The sequence below is a fragment of the Camelina sativa genome, chromosome 17, assembly GCF_030686135.1.
Source record: "Camelina sativa cultivar CO46 ecotype springtype chromosome 17, ASM3068613v1".
Lineage (NCBI taxonomy): Eukaryota > Viridiplantae > Streptophyta > Magnoliopsida > Brassicales > Brassicaceae > Camelina > Camelina sativa.
The window spans coordinates 19,494,898-19,517,601 of record NC_141896.1 but is presented as its reverse complement, the minus strand read 5'-3'; the positions used below and the strand labels follow the sequence as shown (position 1 = coordinate 19,517,601).

Sequence of the window (22,704 nt, the reverse complement as noted above, 5' to 3'; positions counted from 1 at the left end):
TACACTTCTTCATTGAGAGGACCTAGGAGGAAGGCATTGTTTACATCTAACATGAGCAGAGGCCAATTTCCACCAACAGCAGTACCAAGGACGGCACGGATGGTAGCATGCTTAACAACCGGACTAAACGTGTCATGGTAGTCGAGACCAGGGCTTTGGTGAAAGCCTTTGGCAACCAGACGGGCCTTGTACTTGTCAATGGAGCCATCGGGGTTGCGCTTAATATGGAAAACCCATTTAGACTCAACAATGTTCTTTGCTTGGGAGCGATCAACAAGATCAAATGTGTCATTTCGCTTAAAAGCATCAGCTTCAGCATGAATGGCCTTTGTCCACTTCTCATCCTTAAGAGCTTGCACATGACTAACCGGTTCAATCTCTTTGAGGACAGCAGTGAGACCATAGCGAGGATTTGGCTTCCGAATGTTGTCCTTGGCTCGAGTCTGCATGATGTGTTTGTTCTGAGGAGGAGGCAGTGTTATTGGAAGACCAGAGGAAGCCAAAACAGAGTGCTCTGCAACCGAAAATGCAGAGGAGGAAGCAGGCGATGAATCCAACGATGGTGTATCAATAGTCGGAACTGAAGAATCACACGACGAGGCATCAGGGAGCGTGAGTGACCGATCAAAGGTAGGGACAATAGATGCAGAAAAAGAGTCGGACGTAGATGGTTCAGGAGAGGAAGGGAGAGGAGAGTTTGTTGGTGAGGAAAAGGGGAAAACTGTTTCGACGAACTGAACATGGCGAGAGACATAAACACGAGAGGTTGACACATCTAAGCAGAGATAAGCACTTTGGGTGAGAGAGTAGCCTAGAAAAATACAGGGAGTTGATCTTGGACTAAACTTGTTGTGACCGTACGGTCAAATCCAAGGGTAACACAGGCAGCCAAAGGTACAGAGCTTGTGGTAGTTGGGTTTGATTCCGAAGAGTAAGTGATAAGGAGAGGAATGAGAGAGATTTGGGGTAGTAAGTCGGTTTATAAGGTAGACAGCAGTGGAAAAAGAATAAGTCCAATAGGTGTTTGGTACGGAAGCATGGGTGAGAAGCCAGAGACCGGTTTCAACAATATGGCGATGTTTTCTTTCAGCCATGCCATTGTGCTCAGGAGTGTGAGGAGGAGAAGTGAAATGTGAAATTCCATTTGTTGCCAAGAACTCTTTAAGAGCAAGGAACTCCCCCCCATTGTCCGAGAAGAGCATTGTGATTTTTGTTTTGAACCGGTTCTCAACAAGAGCCTTGAAGATTGGAAATATTTGAGCAACCTGAGATTTTTGTTTGAGAGGGTACAACCAGGTGTATCTTGTGTAATGATCCACAAATATAACATAGTATTTGTACCCATCTACAGAGACAACAGGTGATGTCCAAACATCAGAATAAAGTATGTCAAGAGGAGCTTTTGAGTGTAAAGAGGAAGTAGAGAAAGGTAACTTATGGCTTTTATTACTAGAACAAGAGTTGCAAAATAAATGAGAAGACAAAGAAGCAGAAATAGGTAAAGAAAACTTAGAAACCATATGATGAAAAGTCTGAGAATTTGGGTGTCCTAATCTAGAGTGCCAAGAGGATGGTGTTGTTTTGGAGCAGCTGAACGCAGAAACAGAGGTTGGAACAGTGTTTGGGACGGTGATCGGCCACTCATATACACCTTCATTGGCCTTGCCTCTGAGAAGTGTTGTCCCCGTGCGTAGATCCTACACCTGAAAAGTAAAGGGACACAGTTGAATCATTACATTGTTATTTTGACAAAGCTTGTTGGCAGAGATCAAATTTTTCTTCATTGCAGGAACACATAAAACATTGTTAAGCTTAAGGTTCCGGGAATAAGAGGGAAGGGAGATGAAACCAGAGTGAGTTATGGGGAGATTCGATCCATTCCCAACCATAACGTTTTCTCCACCAGTGTACGGAGCATGGAGAGAGAGATTGGAGAGATCACTCGCAATGTGGTGTGACGCAGCACTATCAAGAAGCCACGGAGAGAGGTCGGGGTGAGGTGAGCTTGTCGTGTGATGAGCCTGAGGTTGTTGTTGCCATTGAGGCGTGGGAAGCGGCAGGTGAGGTGCAGCCCAAGGTGCAGGACAACGATATGGAGCAGAGTAGTGTGGTGAGAAAGAAGGAGTCGATGATGGTGCGCTGTACTGTGGACATCTGCGAGCACCATGTCCTTGAACTCCACAGATTTGACATTTCCCAAGGTACGGGCGAGATGGACGGAAACCACCACGTGAAGGGTTGTAGCCACCACGCAAAGATGAATTAGACTGTCGAGAGGAGAACTGAGTGGCATTCGCAGTCACCGGAGCAGAGAACTCTGTTTTTCCAGAGACCTTGAGTGCATTCTCCCTGTTGATAAGTTTTTCATGAAGTTCAGGGATTGAGATCGGCGTATCATGACCTTGAACCATCTCGACAACTGCTCTGTATTCTTCTCCGAGACCAGATGTTATGTAGTCAAGGAGATCTTCATGGGGAAGGGGAGCATCAAGGAGAGCAAGTTTGTCAGACTTGTTGATGATGTCTCGCATATAGTCATGAATTGAATTGTTTCCTTTAGAAACATCCTTGAGTTGGTCCTTGATTTGTCGGATGTGGCCACGAGAGGATTTCCCGTAAGTGCTAGAGAGGGTTTGCCAGAGATCCCGTGTTGTTGTAGTACGAGCAACAATCGGTTGGACGGAGAGGGAGAGAGAACCTAGAACAGCACTGAAAAGGAGCTTGTCTTGACGTTTCCAGGCTGCAAGATGTGGATTTGGTTGGTTTTCAGCGGTAGCAGTGGTGATTGTTGCAGCAGGCGTGTTGTCTTCATTGGTGATGAAGACATGAAGATCATGAGCCTCAAGAAGAGATTGAACTTGCAGACGCCAAGTGATGAAGTTGTTTGGCGTGAGTTTGGTGATGTTGGCCATGTTGAGGGAGATCAATGTTTTTGCCGGTTCAGAGATGTTGAAAACAGGGGAGGATTCAACAGAGGTAGAGGAGGTGTCGGATGCCATTGCAGAAAAGAAAAAGAGAGATTGCAGGAAAGAGAGAAATAGAAAAGAGATCGAGAGAGAGGAATTTAGGTTTTCAGATCAGTGCTCTGATACCATGTAGAGAATTGGGAAAAGATGTTTGTATTATTCACATGACCAACATATTTATACAAGAGGTTGTGCTTATCACATTCTTAAGATAAGGCTACAACTTATATGATAAGGAGTACAAAGATTGAAGCATATCATATCTATACTAATAAAAGATTCACAGCAGAACAGTTCGGAGTAAGCTGTCACAACATGTGATGTTGAAGTTATCTCATTTTTCTTAGTTTATAACGAAAGTAGATTTTAATGACTGTCTGAAAGAGAGACAAATACAATGGCTTGTATTTCTAAAATTAGCTGTCTGATCTAATACATTAGAATCTTTACAAACACAGAAATTGCTACAGTATAATTCTCTAAAATACAAGCAATTGTTCTTGTTGTTGAAAAGAGCATGGTAAGGAACATCTAGCACTAGAGATTGACATTAACAGAGCCTTTTCCGTATCTCCATCCATTCGTCGTTTGATCAATTTGATTAGATACTTTAAGAAAACCGCATCGAACGGCAACGTGATTGGTCCACTGGTAGAGAGGCCAAACTCTTCTTCAGAGATCTTCAAGAGTTCTTGAAAAACAGAGTTGCTAAGGTAACTTATTGGGAAAACAAAGCGTGCTTTATCTGCAGTGTAAGCCACAAAACAGCCCTTCTCTACAGCAGTTGAGTTGCTAGTAGTATTTGCTCTCTGAAATGAGATTCTTTTCCTGCTTAAGGCTGCTCTCTGTTGCCATTTCTTTGCCATCTTCAAAAGCTTCTTTGCGTTCATCATCATTTTCAAGACAAAGTGTGTTTCCTAAAAGATCGGTAAGGAAAAGAAATCTGTGAGTTGTTGTGCTGTGTGCTGTATAACTCTTTGAATGCAAGTTATGGTTGATGAAGAATCCAATAGGCTTGCTAGGCTATATATAAAGGAGAAACTTTAGGAGTTTAGATAGATTAGAGAAACCAAACAGACAGAACACATGCTTCTGTCTTTGTTTTATGTGATCATAAGGGGTCACAAAGTTGGTAACCAATACTCTACTAACCAGCTCGTGGATTAGAATTTCTGTTGATAAGACATAACCATGTGAGTGTGAGTATAAATCTTATACAGAAACATTTAGAAACAATGATTTGTACAATAAGTGAATGAGAGATATAGAACTTGTAGGCCTTTTGATGTTCTCAAAGAAATAAAACCCCCCTAAACCTGCAGTTTTCAATGGATTCCTAGGTTCCTTTCAGGGGACTAGTGTTCAGATATGTAGAGAATAATTAGGAAAACTAAAACGTCTGAAACCAATATTAATGCACACACGTCTAGAGAAGTTAAACTTGCATAAATTTCAGTGGTAAAGGTAATGTCTGAAAAGATTTATAGATTGAAAGTTTCAAGTTTATTCCTGTAGATTTCTAAGGTTCTTGACTTTTTTTCATAAGAAAAAGTATGTCTTGATAGATGTTGTAGATACTGTCTTATAGTTTATTCATCAAGTTAATCTTTTGAACTATATTAGTAGTGTTTGTTATTCTTGTGGTTGCAGAGAACCATTGTAAAGCTCATCTAGCACTAGATATTGGCATTGTAAGAGCCTTTTCTATGTCTCCATTCAATATTCTCAATCAATTTGTTGAGATAGCAAAACCAAATTTAGAGGCAAGGTGATTGGTCCACCAACTCTTCCTTACAGGTGTTTAAGAGCTCTTGAAAAAACAGAGTTGCTCAGGTAACTTCTCGGAAAAGCAAAGCGTTCTTTATCTCTATAGCAATTAAGCTGGGAGCAGTAGTATATGATATTTGGAATATGTAACTGGAGAATCTGAATAGCTTTTCTTGGACTTCAAAGGGGTTTACATTGGCATTTGGATGAATGCTACTGTAATATCAAAGTCTCAACAGGTTGTTATTGGAGTATCTGGAGTTGCTCCTGTTTGTATCAGAATCTTTATATAATTTTATAGTAACTTCTCATCTTAAACAAAACAAGAGCACACAAACCTGTACGAGAATCTTTTCTATTGATGAATTGAAAAGAAGAATGCAAGACATTTTTGCAAATAATATAGACAGAAGTATTCTCAAAAACTTTGTCATATTTATGCGAAAAGATAGACACGTCACATGTTCAAAATTACGCCTTATATATATATATATATAGATTGCAGCGAGAACAATCACACAAATTAAACAAAACACTGTACTCCGACACAATTATACTTCTTCTTCTTTTGGTATATATGTTTGTCTCTGTCTTAAATAATCACATACTTGTTAAGCTTTGACGGCTCTGATTAATACTCTCAGCGGATCCACCATGCTTTGTTATCAGAGAAACTTGCAGGCAGGGAGGGAGTGCTCAAAGCTTTTGCCTCTGCTGCTTTTTTCTCCTTGAATCTTCTTCTTCATCACTCCATGACGTTTTGTTATTTTCCAAGACAGAGTTGGTTTCACCATTGTAGTCGCTTCTTGACCACAAACTGAACATGTTCAAGCAGTCAAGTTCATCTCGCATGAATGTGTAGCCAAGCTGTTCCAGTTCTTTATAATAGTTCAGATGATGGTCAAAGAAAACTGTTGCTACCATCTGACAAAGACACACAGAAACAACATAATATTAGAACCTGAAAACAAATCAACTTGGTGCACAAGAAATATAAAAAAAAATTGAGATCTTGTTTACTTACTTGATTTAGAGCTAAGCGAGCAGCTATCCTCTGCCTTGCAATGTGTTCTCTTCGATGATCGATGTGCCTCTTCTCATGAATTTTATGTTGTGCCTTTGCGATCAAGTTTTTCAAATCAATCCTCCCATCATCAGGCTTCGCCGTAATTCCGGTTTAGTAGTAACCTTTGGTGTAATTGCTCTCGCATCCACCGGTTTAGCAACCTTTGGTGTAATTGCTCTCGCATCGACCGGTTTAGTGACTTTTGGGAGTGTCTCTTGCTTTGACTCGGACTCTGTTTTGTGAAGAAGACTCGGTGTCAACTTCCTAATAGATTTCGCCTGAAGAAGAAGATTTCAGAAAAAGTAAAAAACGTAAGCAAATTAATTAACAAATAAAAATCAATCTAATTAACAAAAACAAAACACATCAGTCAGTCAAGCTTTTTTACCCTAAATTTAGAAAACAAAACAACTGTCGAAACTAGGGTTTGACCTAGACGAGTGAGATACCTTAGTAGATGAGTCGACTTCGTCGGTCTTCTTTTGTCTCTTCACCGATGGAGTTCCTTCGTCGGAAAGTTGTTGACGTTTCTTCGGAGCGGCTACAACGTCGCACTTTTCCTTGCCATATCTCCCCGATCGAGTCAGAATTCGTGGGTCATCTGGCTTAGGGTTTATAGGTAGCGACGATGAGATATCGAGTAAATTGAATCTGACACCTTTGCTTTTAAATCTCTCTTCTTTTGGAAATAAATTGAAAGCAGTCGAGGACGTAGCAATCTCCATTGTTGGCTAACGCACAGAGTAAAGGGAAAAAAATAAACGAAGGCGATGGAATTTGAAGATGATGAGACGAAAGATAAGGAAATAATCTGACACAAAATCTAAAAGAGAGAGAGAGTAGAGAGAGAAGCAAATTTGTGGAGTCTTTGGGACCAAGTTACCTCTATAACCAGGTTTTATATAGTCTTTCTCACTCCTTACCTCTGCTGCTTCGTTCTCTAATATGAGAAAAAGTGGGCCTAATGGGCCTTGTCCGAGTTTTTTCACAAGCTTTAGCTGTTTGCCATCAAGTAAACGATGTCGTTTTATGTGCGAACTAATTAAAAAAAAAAAAAAAAAAAAAAAGTCTTTCATCTGTCCTCGAGTCTTCTTCTTATTATGTATAGCTGCTACATGTCGGTGACCGACGACGCGGGGTTAAGTGAATAAATAAACAAACGAACGCTGTTGCAAAGTTAATTAATTTTTGGTGTGAAATCAGAAATCAGATCCCACTTTCTGGTAATTTAACACCGTCCGTAACTGTGGAGAGTGGAGAGCAACTAATAGTAAGAATTGCTCACTCACCACTTGCTCTTGAGTTATATATATATACATAAACTTGTGGGATCATCATTGTATCTTACTCTCGTTCTTTCTTCTACTAGATCCGGATCTGGAACTTTCTTTACTCTGTCTCTCTCTCTGTTCACAAAGTTTCAATCTTTCGGAGATCTCAGCCAACCCTTTTCTTCTCTGGTTAGTTCTTTAAGTCTCTCTCTCTCTCTCTCTCTCTCTCTCTCTCTCTCTCTCTCTCTCTCTCTCTCTCTCTCTCTCTCTGTTTCTCTTACTCTCGTTCTTCGGAGCGTCGCACGTGTGTCGTCGTGTGGCTTAGCGTTTGTAGGTAGCAACGAGACATCAAGTAAATTGAACCTCACACCTCTGCTTTTGACTCTCTGTTGTTTCGGAAATAATTGCAAAGGGCATGTTGTAGCAATCTCCATTGATGATGACACGAATCAAATATGGAAAGTTTCTGAAAACAAACCCTAAGCTAAAAGATGATTTATATATAAGCAATAACGGAGACTTTGGGACCAAGTTATCTTTCTGCAGGCCCGGCCCATATTATATTTATGTTATAGGCTACAATTTTTAAGCTACTCTTTTTATTTTATATTATAAGATTTATTTTTGTTGAGCCTTTTCTTAATAAAATTTTAATTTAACAAATTTTTAATACTTCTCTCTCTTCCTCTGTCTTCTCCGAGAATCCATCTTGGCTCCGGCAACGGCCAGCTTTGTCAGTGGTGTTGGTCGGCTTTCTTCTAGCGCCGTTGGCTCCCTTAGCAACGTCGGCTAGCTTTTCAGTCTTTTGGCTCGGACATGCGTCGGTTTTCTATAGGACGATGGTTCGGCTTTGTTTCTCTTGCGGTTTCGGCCAGCTTTACTCCCAACATAATTGGTGATGCCTTTTCTTTTTCTCTGATGTGCTTCGTGAGCTCGGTTGAAGGAAGGTGAAGAAGGCAGAGATCCTGGTGTGGTGATTAGGTCTTGGTGGTTAGGGTTTCAGTTGAAGGGTGGTGTTAAAATACTTCGCCTTACCCAAATCTTTCATGTGAAAACACTTTCCCAAATATTCCTTAAACCGTTTAAGCATATGGGAATGATTACCACAAACTAATAAATCATCAACATATATGAGAACCCGAAGCTCTACCTCACCCTTGGAATACGTAAACAGAGAATAATCTTCATAAGACTGAACAAAACCAAATCTTGTCAAAGCAGAGGTAAGCTTTGCAAACCAGCACCTAGGAGCCTGCTTAAGTCCATACAAAGACTTACGGAGACGACACACTTTATTTGGAGCAGAGTGACGAAAACCAACTGGTAACTTCATATACACTTCCTCTTCCAAATCACCATGTAAAAACGCATTATGAACATCCATCTGATGAGCTTCCCAATTCCTGGCAGAAACAATGCGTAGTAAACTTCGTATGGTGGTCATTTTAACGACCAGAGCAAATGTCTCATTATAATCCTCCCCTTCGACTTGACGGTTGCCACAAGCAACTAAACGAGCTTTATACCATTCGAGCGAGCCATCAGAATGATACTTTATCTTGAAAACCCATTTGTTATCAATGGCCACTTTGCCAGGAGGCAAATCAACGACATCCCAAGTATGGTTTTCTTCCATCGCATTGATCTCTGTACCACACGCGTTAGTCCAACGAGGATCTTGCATGGCCTGTTTAAACGATGTCGGTTCAACTCCACTAACGACAGCCGCTAGAAATGCACGATGAGACGGAGAAAAATTTTCATCAGATATGTAATTTGTGAGAGGATAGGGAGTGTGTGTACCTTGAACCGTTGACGAAGAAACTGAAGAGAAGTCGGGAGAAACGTGATGGGTGTCTTCAACATTGCAACGTGCGGAGTAAGTCACATAATCTTTTAATTTAACAGATGGTAACTTTTGACGCTTTCCCTGTCCCAACTCAACGTTAGACTGACCGCTAGCACTATCAACAACGGGATTTAGGACAGTAGGTGTAGCAACTGTTTCAGCAGAAGTAGGCACAACATGATCTTGTGAAGTAGGCAAACCACCCGACTCACGTTCTTCGGACCGATCAGAAGACGACGCGGGACTCCCCCTTTCCTCATGCGTGGGTTCTAAATGAACCAGCCAGTCATCATCAATCGTCGCACTGGGAGAGGAAACAGGCTGGTCGTGCAAAGTAGACTTGGTGAGAAATGGAAATTCATTCTCTTGGAAAATAACATCACGAGAGACGGAAAACTTTGCAGTCTCAAGATCGTACACCTTCCACCCTTTCTTCCCGAAGGGGTAACCCACAAAAATGCAATGACGACTTCTTTCTCCAAATTTGTCTTTATCTCGAGAACGTTTATGAGTATAACAGGAAGACCCAAACACCTTAATATGATCATAAACGGGTTTCTTCCCATGAAGGAGTTCATACGGAGTGCGATCTTGAAGAACCTTTGTTGGCGTCCTATTTATTAAGTATGTAGCCATCAAAACTGCTTCTCCCCAAAACGACACCGGAAGACCAGCCTGAAACAAAAGTGACCGAGCAACATTCAAGATGTGCCGATGTTTCCTTTCAACGCGACCATTTTGTTGTGGGGTATCTACACACGATGTTTGATGAATAATTCCTTTGCTTTGGAAAAACGAGGCAAGACACATGAACTCTGTTCCGTTATCACTCCGAACCATCCGAACCGGCTTATCAAACTGTCGCTCGGTATAAGCACAAAAATTCTGTAAAACTTGACGAACTTCAGATTTCTCTAATAGAAGGTGTGTCCACACCGCTCTAGAAAAATCGTCTACAATAGTCAAAAAATAAACAGCTCCAGACGAAGCAGAAACACGATAAGGACCCCAAACGTCAACATGAATAAGTGAAAAACAATCCATTGCTTTATTTGAACTATCATAAAAAACTTCTCTTGTTTGCTTAGCCCTAAAACACACGTCACATGGACTAGGACTAGCTGAGTTTGAAACATCAAAACCAATAGGTAAAGTAGAAAGAACTGAAAAAGCAGGATGTCCAAGCCGACGATGCCACAAAGTTGAGTCGCACTGCACTCCAACCTTATTAACCCGCACAGCTGCAACATCTTGAAGAAGATAAACCCCATCACGTTCTACCCCGGCTCCAATCAGAGTCTTCGAGAAACGGTCCTGCACAACACATAACGTATCAGTAAACAATGCCACACCACCAGTCTGCTTAAGCAGCTTTGAAACAGAGATAAGAGAACAATTTAAATCTGGCACATATAAAACATTGGCGAGAGTGAGATGATCTGAAACACGAAACTCTCCCATGTTTTCAGATACAGTTTTACTTCCATCCGCAAATCCCACAGAGCAAGACGGTATGGATGTCACGTTGACTAACAACTTAAGATTTCCGGTCATATGATGAGAAGCTCCAGTATCTAAAATCAAATCCTCATGAATCTTACCAGAAAGCTTATCTATGTGATTACTTGTTTTCTCTGAAGCCATCTTACTGATTGCTTGCCATTGTTCAGGTGTGAAATTAGGGAAGGATGAGGCGTGGGGACTTGTAGCATGAGCAACTGTTGCATAACCACGAACACGAGGAGAGATTGAGGTGCGCAACCAACCGATAATCATCGAGTTCACACTGGTCCAAGACTCCAACTCCGAACCAACTGCTGTAGGTTTCTTAATGGATCCATCAATAAACCCAGTTTTTCTCTTAGCACGAAGAGCATTAAACATCTTGGTGGCCCACTCCGAGTAATTATCTCCACTCAACACAACAGAGGAGATCATGGAACCGGGGTTATCAGACGAAGACAATGCATAAGGCGAGACCGTGTTAGAGTCTGAAACCTTAGTCATGATAGCTTTTTCTTCACCCATCAAAAATATTGATCAACCGATCAAAGTGACAAACGGAAAAAAAAAAAAAAAAAAGGAACAAAACGAACGGAGAACAAGAAGAGAGAAAACAGAGAGACAAGAAACAAAACAGAGAGACAAAAGATCTTTCAAGCTTTTTGCTCTGATACCATGTTAAAACTAGAATCGGCCAAAAAATATAATGTTTGTGTTATTGATCTCCAACCTTTACATCATGTATTTATACAAAGAGAACTAGAATATCTAAACTTGGGGACCAAGATATACTAATATGTAAATCTTCCTAAACCTTATCTAGAGAATATTAGACAATATACAATATACATATCCCAATAGGTGGAAGCGAGCTGGCTAGGATCGGCAGTTTCGTTCTTGGCGGTGGTTTTGACCTAGATTCTTGAGGGTTTATTGCCGATTCTGTTTCGAATTGGATTCTTGAGGCGTTGGTCATGGGCGAGGATTTTGGAACTCTGTTTCAACCTTGGTTGATGTTCTTGTTCTCAATTCTCGAGTTCCCCTCTGTATGGGTTGGTGATTAGATTTCTTTGTCTCAGAATCGCTTTTTTCGGATCATGTTGGTTGCTTCTTCCTCTGATTGCTAGGCTTTCACTCTGTTGTCTGTCGTTTTCGGATCTCTGTGGTTGATGTCAAGTAGGCTTATGTTTGGGGAGCAACATTTGTGGGCAAATAGATCGGAAAGCGAAAGTGATTTCTTAAATGAGATTCTTTGTAGAGGTTGAGCTTACTTTAGTAGAAGACTCTGATGTCTGAAATGAGAGATTCTTTCTCTGTTGAGAGCTGCTCTACGTTGCCATCTTGGCCATCTTGATTAGCATATTTTGTGGGCAAAGTGATTTGTAAGTTGTATTTTAGAAACTCTTTAAAATGCAAGTTATGGTTGATCAAGAGTCCAATAGGTTTGTGTTAAGAGTTCTGCAAAAACAATATAAAGAGAGTAATTAATTGTGTATGTTTTGTATTTCAGTGTAATCTAACTGCAACCATATTCACAAATACTATAAAATACAAACAGTTGCTGACTCCGTTCTTGTAGTTGCAAAGCGCGTTGTGAAGAACATGTAGCACTAGAGATTGATGTTAACAGAGCCTTTTCAGTATCTCCATCGATTCTTCCTTGTATCAGTTTGATGAGATACTCTATGAAAACTGAATCGAACGGCACGGTGATTGGTCCACCGGTTGTGAGGCCAAACTCTTCTTCAGAGATGTTCAAGAGCTCTTGAAAAACAGAGTTGCTTATGTTTCTATATAGAAGGAGAAACTAATAGATAGGCTTTGTAGCAAGCTCCTGAGTAACCTAACTAGACACACCACATGCTTATGTCTGTACTCTATGTGATCAATAAGGGTCTCCCAAGTTGGTAATCAGTTATGTCTCGAAATTAACTTGTGGACTATACAATTTTATGGTGAGAAGACATGATCATGTGGGTATGAATCCTATATATATGGACATTAATATGATAAGGTTTAGGTACTGAGACGTTATATTAACAAGAGAAGCCAAAAATACCAAACTCTATATAGCTTTATTTGTTAAGATAAGGGTCCCAGGTTGGTTCCATCAGCTAAATCAAAAATGTGAGTCCCAACTTTTTTTAGATTTCTTGTACTTATCAACAGGACAACAAATCTGATTAGAATTAATGATCAGATAGAGAGATACAAATGAGAGCCATGTAGGTCCTTTGATTTTCTTTCCAAGAAAAAATAGATAGTGAATCAAGTATTCCTGCTGCAATTTCACATTTCCTTAGGTTAAGCTTAGACCTTATACAAACTTCTCATGTCTTGTAGTACTTCTAGTTTATGACTTCAAGATTTAGAGCAAAACAGTTTTGGGTAAACTGTCAACAAGTGATATCAACGTTATCTCACTTTACAGTAAAAGTTGATTTTGATGAGACAGTGTAAAAGAGAGGAAGAAATAGATTAAACTGTTTGTATTTCTAAAATAATCTGTCTAATCTGATATAAGTGGAATCTTTACAAATACAGAAACAGCTACACTCTAATTCTCTAAAATACAGGCAATTGTTCTTGTTGTTGAAAAGAGCATGGTAAAGAGCATCGAGCACTAGAGAATGACATTAACAGAGCCTTTTCTGTATCTCCATCCATTCTTCGTTGGATCAATTTGATGAGATACTCCAAGAAATCCTAATCGAATGGCAAGGTGATTGGTCCACCGGTGGAGAGACCAAACTCTTCTTCAGATATCTTCAAGAGCTCTTGGAAAACAGAGTTGCTCAGGTAACTTATTGGAAACGCAAAGCGGATTTTATCGGATGTGTAAACCACAAAACAGCCTTTCTCTGCAGCGGTTGATCTGCTAGTTGTAATAGAAGTTGATCTCTGAAATGAGATTCTTTTCCTGCTTAAAGCTGTTCTCTGTTGCCATTTCTCTGCCATCTTCAAGAGCTTCTTTGCGTTCATCATTATTTTCAGGGAAGAGTTTTTTTTTGTTTTGTTTTCAGATTGGAAAGTAAAAGAGACTTGTAAGATGTGTTGTAGAACTCTTTGAATGCAAGTTTTGGTTGATGAAGAATCGAATAGGCTTGTTTGATTATATATATAAAGGAGAAGATAAGATTAAGAGTAACCATACTAGACAGAATAACATGCCTCTGTCTTTGTTGTATGTGATCATAAGGGGTCCCGTCCCAAAAAGTTAGTAACCAATCTTGTCTCCTCACCAAAATTATGGATTAGAAACCTCTCCTGAAAAGATATGACCATGTGGATGTGGGTACGTACGAGTCGTATACAATAATAGTATCACAAATTCAATCAAAACACAAAGACATGTGTTAGTGAATGAAAGATGTAGAACTTTGTAGGTCCTTTGATGTCTGCAGGAAGTTTCAGTGGTTTATGACATTGTTACATTCTTTTGTAAATGAGTGAAGCCAAAAAATATTAAACCCGCTCACGCTCTCAGAGAAGCTAAAATTAAACCTTGAGAAAATTTGGAATACCGGTTTTAATTAAGGTAAACCAAAAGAAACCGAAAGCCCTATTTAGCTACTTCTTGAAATCAAACTGCTGTCTCTATATATAACGCAGTCGCTGACACCCTCTCCCTCATAGCTTAAAAACACAGAGAGAGAGAGAGAGAGAGAGACTCAACTTGGAATCATGTCTTTGTTTGTGTTTAGGGGCTCTTGTGTCAATCTTATTGTATTTCTTCTTCTTCTTGATAAACCCTAAACCCTGGTTACTCTATGTTGTTGTGTTGGTGTGGTGAATTAGGTGTTGTTTGTGTCTATAGTGTTTCTTCGTTTAGCTCAGATTTGAGGGAAAGTGATGATAATGAATTGTCGCCCCAGTCTTAATTTGCATCCATTGCCATGGTTGTAGCATGATGATTGACTATTTTGGTCTGATTCTCTCACACAGTCACACTCTGTTTTTTTTTAATTAGGTGTTGTTCGTGTCTAAATGTTACTTCGTTAGCTCGGATTCGTTTATCTTCATAGGATGTTCTAGTTGCTGTGGTTGGTTAGTGAATTAGGTGTTGTTCGTGTCTATATGTTTCTTCGTTAGCTCAGATTAGTTTTGGTGTTTCTTTTGTTTTAAGCTCAGATTTGAGGGAAAGTGATGATATGAAAATGTCGCCCCAGTCTTAATCTGCATCCATTACGATGGAATGTAACATGGTGATTGACTTTTTTTTTTTTGTCTGATTCTCTCAAAACACTTTCGTTTTATCTTAATCTTTTCTGCAATGGGATATGATGAAATGGCATTAATGTTTTGTGACACCCAGTCTGATCTGCTTCGGCGGAGTGATTGATTTGCCATTATTCTCTGATCCTAAAAGTCTTTGTGTTTTCAATTTTGTGAATTTGATCCAAAGTTTTGATCTTTGAAGGGAGGAATGAGGGGAAGAGTATAGGCCCGGCCCATAGTATATTTAAGTGAAAGAGTATAGGCTACAATTTTGAAGCTACTCTTTTTTATTTTATTTTATAAGATTTATTTTATGTTGAGCCTTTTCTTAATAAAATTTTAATTTAATTTAATAAAAATGTTGTCTTCAAGGTTACGCATGGGAGTTCTTCGGGGTCCAAGGGGAAGCTTAAGATCAAGGTTCCATGGTTTGATAATTCGGCTTTGATTGAGTGTTATGTTAAGACCTTAATTGGTAGAGGCATGAATCCAGTGATGCAGGATATGATGGCACTGTTGTTTGTACTGCCGCGGATCTGGAAGATTGAGGAGGAGAGGGTGGTTGGTTGGGGCTGATTTGGGAGAGGTAGAGGAGGTTGATATTGATAATGGTCGGGTTAAGGTTTTGCTTGATGGTTTCAATTCAAGCCCTTTGGTCTTTGATGCCTCAGTAGAGTTTCCATAGTAAAGAGGAGACGACGGTGACTCTGCGGTATGAGCGGTTGTATGGATATTGTTGAAGGTGTCACAGTCTTTGTCTTGATGTTTTCCGGTGTCCACTCTTTGGCGACAAAGGGAAGCAAAAGATGGAAGATGTGTCGGGTCCTCGGCCAGAGGATAAGGATAAGCTTCAGAGCTATAAGGGGGCAATGGTTAATGGAGTAACCATTATATGATGAAAAATGGCATTAATGTTTTGTGACACCCAGTCTGATCTGCTTTTGCAGAGTGATTGCTTTGCCTTTATTCTCTGATCCTAAAAGTCTTTGCGTTTTCAATTTTGTGAATTTTATAACTAAAGTTTTGATTTTTGTCTTTGTGTTTTGTATTGTTTGGTGATGATTTGCCTATGGTATCTGATGTCCAAAGTTGATTAAAAAAATGTGTTTGGACATTTCGTTTTTCTTAGGCAGAAAGTGTAATCAGGCTTTGTGACACTGTTAGCTTCTTTATAACCATAAGCTATCTGACTTGGTTCTCTTGGTGTTGAAGTTGCTTCCGTGGTGATAATCTTTGGAACCATCTCTCTGTCGTTTTTATATGATACCTTGTGGAGATGCCGACTTAGCATATTGATCCGTGTTTTATTGACAAGTTCATGTCAGAGAAAGTGAAGAGCATTGAAGGTATTTACTACTGGAATATCAAAGTCGCAACAAGTGTTTATTAGACTATTTGGAGTTTGCTCTTGTTTGTATCAATAACTTGTATGGTTTCATTTCTGCTGATATTAAAAGATAATGACAAGAGTTTACTTCCACTCTTTTGTTTTGACCTGAAATATAAACGTGACAATGAAGTTTGAATAAGACGATGTACACATTCTCGTTCGGGTGATGCTTTTGTGTTCTCTTTGAAAGACCTTACTCTGTAGTGTTCCAAAAGATCCGACACATTAGTGTCTCTTCTCCATGCCACGCTTCAACACAATTGTCTCCTTTCCCTTGCCTTTCAATATCTCTTATCACCTATTGTCTTTTTTCCCTTGCCTCATTTTGGGTTAGAAGCATTGAGCCATGGCATACATGTCGAAGTAAAAGCCATCCCAAAATGATCAAAGCAAGTGTGCTAAAGGAGCTTTGAGGATCCATAATAAGTGATGCATAATGTATGGAGGCTAAGGCTGTAAAAACAAAATCCTGGTTTGGATGTATAAAGTCTTTATCTAGGATCATTGGTTCTATAATTTTAACATACAAATGAATATCTAAACAGCAAGTTCAACAAATCAATGGCAAGAAGTGTAATCCATGTCTTTTGTTTCATTGGATTTTGGAGGTGGATTCTAGCTTGTTTGGGATGTGAAGCATTGGATTATGCATGTTAAAATTTGGTAATTGTGTCAAAAAGCATTCGAATATGTTTATGCCACTTAAACTCTTCACACAGAAAGGTTGCATCTTACATCTCTTACAGAGGAAAGTGCTTGCCACAAGAATTAGAATTAGGATTTTTGTGGGTGCTAAGGACCAATGCAAAAGCTGATTATAAGATTACACTTTTGAGACAATTGTCTTGTATAATGTATACAACTTTCTTCAATGCAAAAACGGAATACAAATATTGGACTAATACATGTAAGAAACAATCAATTGGATCGTAAGATAAACAACTTACTCATAAAACTATATTAACTCACACTCTTCTCCGTATCCTTGATCTCAAGCTATTGCCGCCTGGATTGTCTCGGCCTCGGTAGGACGCCACCATGACTTCTGAACAGAGAGCAATCCTTCTCCATCTTTGGAATGTGTCATTCTTACATTCCATTTCATCGATTTCACCATCTTCTCAATTTCTCCTATCGTTTCCATGTCATCCCTTACTATAAAAGTTCCTTCTGGTCTAAGAATCCGGTCTACTTCAGCCATTACCCCAACCAAGTTGCACCTAAAGTGATTTTGTTTATAACATAGCATCAGAATTTGCAATCACAAATTATATATCGGATAGACAAAGGGGATGAATAAATGTATGTATACCTCTTTTTCAGTGAAGAGAAAAGATGATCAGCGTGGAGAAGGTCGTAAGTCCGAGGGTAAGTGCTGAATGATTCACACCAATCATGATAGATTCCAAACAAACCACGTTCGTATATAATCGGAAGTGTATCAGGTGAGTCGATAGGAACTACATTCATCACCCACAGTTTCAGATCCTTCAATGCAGCAGCAAAACTGAAACCCACAAGAGAAAGAGATTTCATTAGAAATCAATCAATAGAGTCAGTTTTGTTTTGATGAAAGATTGTATAAGCTTTTGCTTACCCTCCATAGACAGCTCTCATGTCCATTACATTTCTCACGTAAGACCAATCAATTCCCATACCGTTGAGGTATGACTTTGAAACAATAGTCTTCCAGCGTTCATGGTCTGCTGTGAAATCCTCTTGTGCAGGTTTTCCATATACACCTTTCTGAGAATCTAACCACTGAGGAACAGTCTCCACTCTTTCAGGCCAACTTTCAGGCCAAACTGCTCCGCGTTTTGATGAATCTTCTGTTACCTTGTGCATACATGCCTCAAGTGGAACATTCCTGCGTCAAACAAGTATGTTAGCATCAAGAAATGCATTGCATAATCAATGATATAAGAAGGGAAACAGATAAACTACCAGGCGGCATTTTGATCATCGGAGTCTTTGCAGAGAGGTGGCTCATTTTGAGATCTTTCATTGTAGCATTTATTCGACATTGGCTTCTGGTAAATGGCAGCACCAACTTCATTCAGTTCATCTTTCTTAATTGTCATCAGTTTCCAGCACATTGCCTTTGTTAGCTTCGACATAGCTACAAAACATAGAATAGCATCCCACAAGTTAGTTAACAAAAATTGCCAAAGCCCTATTCATGGCCAAACAAAAGAGATAACAAATTTCCCAACCTTTCCATATGCCAACATCTTCCTCGGTCTTCCTGTAGACTGGAGTCGCCGACCAGACAAAGAATCCTCCCGGCCTCAACGCACGATTCAGTTCCAAAAGTAGTTTACCACCTTCAGTTCAGACGACAACAAGTTATTCAATGAAACAAAAGAAAAGCTGAATTACACTACAATATGGGAAACTTCTTACCTTCGATATGCCAAGGGACTCTACAACGAGCACAATGGATAAGGTCGAAAACAGACCCTGGAAAAGGTAATCTCGTGGTTCCCATAACATTTGACATTGCAGGAATACCACGTTCCAGAGCAAATTGCACCTGTGCCTCGTGTTCGTCTTTGGGTGCAAATGACAAAGCAAGTACATCTCTGTCAAAAAGATATCCCCCGAAGCTAGCAACCCCACACCCAACATCTAATATAACACGGGTCCTATTTCCCCACGCAATATCAGGATATGACTGCAAAAACATATTATATAATAACGTCAGTAGTTGAATGTGAAAGTTGTGTACACAATCAATGAAAGATAAATCAATAGTAAGTTGTACCTCTTGGAGGAAATCAATGTAGTGAAGAGCACCATTCTTGAACTGAGTACCTCCACCAGGGAATGTTAAGTATTCACCACTCATCTTCACCCAGTTTTGATGTCCCTTGACTTCTGCGAGCTTGGTGTGAGGGATATTGGTGTACCAGATCTGTGACAACACAAAACAGAGTAATTAATAGATATCATTCACACAAATAAAAAACATAAAGGAGCACAAGCAGGGTTTTGTCTTTCTAATATGTAATTATGTATATTGATTTTTTTTTTTATACCTTTTCTCTGCTCTTAGGCCACTTGATGGATCGCTTATACCCTTCGGGAAGAGCCACAAGGCAGCGTGGAGCTTCCTCGGGACAATGCCTCTCACGATGTTCATAATGCTTTGTTGAATGAAGCTTTCTGATAGCTTGCCAATTGTCGAGGCAAGGGATGTAGTCTGGTCCAGCTGTCACGTTGCAGACTTTCCATTTAATTGAAGACACTTGTGCTTTCTTCTCGTTCTGCGATTCAACCAACTGGGTTGACCAAGCCCCACTTCCAGTGCTTGACTCCTTTGTGATTTCAGCCTGGTCACCAGCTGGGAAAACATCCTTACTCTTCTCAGTGTTCTCTTCAGTTTCACCTTCTGACTTCTTCTCGGTGTTTTCTTCAGATTCACCAGCACTCTCTTCTGTTCCATTATTACTCTCCCCAGATTTGTTTTCCTCCGAGCTCTCTTCTAGTTGTGTTTTCTCTTTTTGCTTGGCTTCATCACTTTCTGATTCCGTATCTTTCTCACCCTGTCCATCTTTTCTATCCCCATCACCATTTTTGTCATCAAATTCCTTTTTTTCCTCAACTGACTCCGTTTTCTCACCAGAGGTCTCCTCACCAGATTTCTCAGGATCAGGCTTCTCTTCGTTGCTCTCCGTGACGACCTCAGGTTCCTCGTTCTTTTCATCCGAAAAACTCTTGGAACCTCGATCAACTTCTTCACTTTTGAAATCACTCTTAGTAGTGGTTTCTACATCTTTGGAAGTCTCGCTTGAAGAGAAGTCAATAGACTCAGTTGGGGCAGACCATGAAGACATGAACATCCAAGCACCAACCAAACAAAGAGAAACAATCAAAACAATGGTAATGGTTAAGCCATATCCCGATGACTTCTTCCCGTCTACACGAGAATATCTCCCCATTGCCATGTTCCTAAACCCACAGCACACGACCCCTAGTCACATGCACCTGCAACACAACCAATCAAGAAGAGAGTACAATGAGATTTGTGATCGGAAAGACTATCTAAAGGTTTGGTTTTTAACTGTTTAGCAACTCGGACTAGTAACAAAATAAATAACAAGTATTCCATCGCAATAAGAGAACAAGGGAAGATCTCAAATGATACTGGATTCGTACACAATGGACATCAAACCATCTAACACACTATTGACTAAGACTAGTCTCATACTTGAGCTTGTTTCTTTGAGATTAGTTTGACGGGTTAAGTCCAATTTCTATGCTGAAGCAGATGTAAACAATTGCAGATCTAAAAATAGTAACTGAACCAAGTCAGCAAAATCCATAACAAAGTAAAACCCAAATCAAACATGTCAAAATCCAAATCACAATATATAAAAGCAAAATCAAGAGCATACACATCAGTAAGACGTATAAAACTAACAAAGAGAAAAGCTTTCGGATCACTTAGGAATCTTGCATTTGCAGAGAGATACCCAGAAGCAAGAACATCTCAAAGAGAAACAGAGAGAGAGAAACTAACCAGAGAAGAAAAGGGTTGGCTGAGATCTCCGAAAGATTGAAACTTTGTGAACAGAGAGAGAGACAGAGTAAAGAAAGTTCCAGATCCGGATCTAGTAGAAGAAAGAACGAGAGTAAGATACAATGATGATCCCACAAGTTTATGTATATATATATAACTCAAGAGCAAGTGGTGAGTGAGCAATTCTTACTATTAGTTGCTCTCCACTCTCCACAGTTACGGACGGTGTTAAATTACCAGAAAGTGGGATCTGATTTCTGATTTCACACCAAAAATTAATTAACTTTGCAACAGCGTTCGTTTGTTTATTTATTCACTTAACCCCGCGTCGTCGGTCACCGACATGTAGCAGCTATACATAATAAGAAGAAGACTCGAGGACAGATGAAAGACTTTTTTTTTTTTTTTTTTTTTTTTAATTAGTTCGCACATAAAACGACATCGTTTACTTGATGGCAAACAGCTAAAGCTTGTGAAAAAACTCGGACAAGGCCCATTAGGCCCACTTTTTCTCATATTAGAGAACGAAGCAGCAGAGGTAAGGAGTGAGAAAGACTATATAAAACCTGGTTATAGAGGTAACTTGGTCCCAAAGACTCCACAAATTTGCTTCTCTCTCTACTCTCTCTCTCTTTTAGATTTTGTGTCAGATTATTTCCTTATCTTTCGTCTCATCATCTTCAAATTCCATCGCCTTCGTTTATTTTTTTCCCTTTACTCTGTGCGTTAGCCAACAATGGAGATTGCTACGTCCTCGACTGCTTTCAATTTATTTCCAAAAGAAGAGAGATTTAAAAGCAAAGGTGTCAGATTCAATTTACTCGATATCTCATCGTCGCTACCTATAAACCCTAAGCCAGATGACCCACGAATTCTGACTCGATCGGGGAGATATGGCAAGGAAAAGTGCGACGTTGTAGCCGCTCCGAAGAAACGTCAACAACTTTCCGACGAAGGAACTCCATCGGTGAAGAGACAAAAGAAGACCGACGAAGTCGACTCATCTACTAAGGTATCTCACTCGTCTAGGTCAAACCCTAGTTTCGACAGTTGTTTTGTTTTCTAAATTTAGGGTAAAAAAGCTTGACTGACTGATGTGTTTTGTTTTTGTTAATTAGATTGATTTTTATTTGTTAATTAATTTGCTTACGTTTTTTACTTTTTCTGAAATCTTCTTCTTCAGGCGAAATCTATTAGGAAGTTGACACCGAGTCTTCTTCACAAAACAGAGTCCGAGTCAAAGCAAGAGACACTCCCAAAAGTCACTAAACCGGTCGATGCGAGAGCAATTACACCAAAGGTTGCTAAACCGGTGGATGCGAGAGCAATTACACCAAAGGTTACTACTAAACCGGAATTACGGCGAAGCCTGATGATGGGAGGATTGATTTGAAAAACTTGATCGCAAAGGCACAACATAAAATTCATGAGAAGAGGCACATCGATCATCGAAGAGAACACATTGCAAGGCAGAGGATAGCTGCTCGCTTAGCTCTAAATCAAGTAAGTAAACAAGATCTCAATTTTTTTTTATATTTCTTGTGCACCAAGTTGATTTGTTTTCAGGTTCTAATATTATGTTGTTTCTGTGTGTCTTTGTCAGATGGTAGCAACAGTTTTCTTTGACCATCATCTGAACTATTATAAAGAACTGGAACAGCTTGGCTACACATTCATGCGAGATGAACTTGACTGCTTGAACATGTTCAGTTTGTGGTCAAGAAGCGACTACAATGGTGAAACCAACTCTGTCTTGGAAAATAACAAAACGTCATGGAGTGATGAAGAAGAAGATTCAAGGAGAAAAAAGCAGCAGAGGCAAAAGCTTTGAGCACTCCCTCCCTGCCTGCAAGTTTCTCTGATAACAAAGCATGGTGGATCCGCTGAGAGTATTAATCAGAGCCGTCAAAGCTTAACAAGTATGTGATTATTTAAGACAGAGACAAACATATATACCAAAAGAAGAAGAAGTATAATTGTGTCGGAGTACAGTGTTTTGTTTAATTTGTGTGATTGTTCTCGCTGCAATCTATATATATATATATATAAGGCGTAATTTTGAACATGTGACGTGTCTATCTTTTCGCATAAATATGACAAAGTTTTTGAGAATACTTCTGTCTATATTATTTGCAAAAATGTCTTGCATTCT

The 22,704-nt window shown here is 39.6% G+C and overlaps 2 protein-coding genes, 1 long non-coding RNA gene, 3 other non-coding genes and 4 pseudogenes across 7 annotated transcripts; 5 read left to right on the top strand and 5 right to left on the bottom strand.

Annotated features, from left to right (window-relative positions):
* Nucleotides 1-3,303: 3,303 nt before the first annotated feature.
* LOC147924050 (auxin-responsive protein SAUR67 pseudogene) lies at nucleotides 3,304-3,899 on the bottom strand (annotated as a pseudogene). The gene has a single exon (XR_015587531.1). The product of XR_015587531.1 is annotated as an auxin-responsive protein SAUR67 pseudogene (transcript).
* Nucleotides 3,900-5,148: 1,249 nt separating this feature from the next.
* On the bottom strand, nucleotides 5,149-6,973 carry LOC147924049 (uncharacterized). Its single transcript, XM_087494257.1, is given in 4 exon segments — nucleotides 5,149-5,657; nucleotides 5,758-5,927; nucleotides 5,930-6,077; nucleotides 6,249-6,973. Coding segments are annotated over 4 exon segments (822 nt in total). The 5' UTR covers nucleotides 6,525-6,973; the 3' UTR covers nucleotides 5,149-5,429.
* Nucleotides 6,974-11,122: 4,149 nt separating this feature from the next.
* On the bottom strand, nucleotides 11,123-12,282 carry LOC147924048 (uncharacterized). Its single transcript, XR_015585930.1, has 3 exons — nucleotides 11,979-12,282; nucleotides 11,694-11,880; nucleotides 11,123-11,582 (listed from the first exon to the last, which is right to left on the bottom strand). It is a non-coding gene; the product is annotated as an uncharacterized LOC147924048 (long non-coding RNA).
* Nucleotides 12,283-12,896: 614 nt separating this feature from the next.
* Nucleotides 12,897-13,433, bottom strand: LOC147924047 (auxin-responsive protein SAUR61 pseudogene; annotated as a pseudogene).
* An 834-nt stretch (nucleotides 13,434-14,267) lies between these two features.
* On the top strand, nucleotides 14,268-14,357 carry LOC147924046 (small nucleolar RNA U31b). The gene has a single exon (XR_015588011.1). It is a non-coding gene; the product is annotated as a small nucleolar RNA U31b (small nucleolar RNA).
* A 204-nt stretch (nucleotides 14,358-14,561) lies between these two features.
* Nucleotides 14,562-14,657, top strand: LOC147924045 (small nucleolar RNA U31b; annotated as a pseudogene).
* Nucleotides 14,658-14,698: 41 nt separating this feature from the next.
* LOC147924044 (small nucleolar RNA snoR4a) lies at nucleotides 14,699-14,785 on the top strand. Its single transcript, XR_015588018.1, has one exon. It is a non-coding gene; the product is annotated as a small nucleolar RNA snoR4a (small nucleolar RNA).
* Nucleotides 14,786-15,528: 743 nt separating this feature from the next.
* LOC147924043 (small nucleolar RNA snoR4a) lies at nucleotides 15,529-15,617 on the top strand. The gene has a single exon (XR_015588025.1). It is a non-coding gene; the product is annotated as a small nucleolar RNA snoR4a (small nucleolar RNA).
* Nucleotides 15,618-16,833: 1,216 nt separating this feature from the next.
* Nucleotides 16,834-20,987, bottom strand: LOC147924042 (putative methyltransferase PMT24). Its single transcript, XM_087494346.1, has 10 exons — nucleotides 20,743-20,987; nucleotides 20,553-20,643; nucleotides 19,069-20,017; nucleotides 18,795-18,944; nucleotides 18,434-18,704; nucleotides 18,244-18,354; nucleotides 17,975-18,149; nucleotides 17,628-17,897; nucleotides 17,343-17,537; nucleotides 16,834-17,250 (listed from the first exon to the last, which is right to left on the bottom strand). The coding sequence occupies exons 3-10, from the start codon at nucleotides 19,975-19,977 to the stop codon at nucleotides 17,022-17,024; spliced, it is 2,310 nt and encodes a 769-aa protein (XP_087350472.1). The 5' UTR covers nucleotides 19,978-20,017; nucleotides 20,553-20,643; nucleotides 20,743-20,987; the 3' UTR covers nucleotides 16,834-17,021.
* Nucleotides 20,988-21,159: 172 nt separating this feature from the next.
* Nucleotides 21,160-22,508, top strand: LOC147924041 (uncharacterized; annotated as a pseudogene).
* The last annotated feature ends 196 nt before the right edge of the window (nucleotides 22,509-22,704 follow it).

What these genes read in the sequence shown, in the direction of transcription:
- LOC147924042 (XM_087494346.1), bottom strand. Translation starts at nt 19,977, where the DNA reads ATGGCAATGGGGAGATATTCTCGTGTAGACGGGAAGAAGTCATCGGGA. An exon ending in GATGATCAAAATGCCGCCTG is followed by an intron (nt 17,898 to 17,974) that starts GTAGTTTATCTG and finishes TGTTTGACGCAG; the next exon opens with GAATGTTCCACTTGAGGCAT. An exon ending in TTCTCTTCACTGAAAAAGAG is followed by an intron (nt 17,251 to 17,342) that starts GTATACATACAT and finishes AAATCACTTTAG; the next exon opens with GTGCAACTTGGTTGGGGTAA.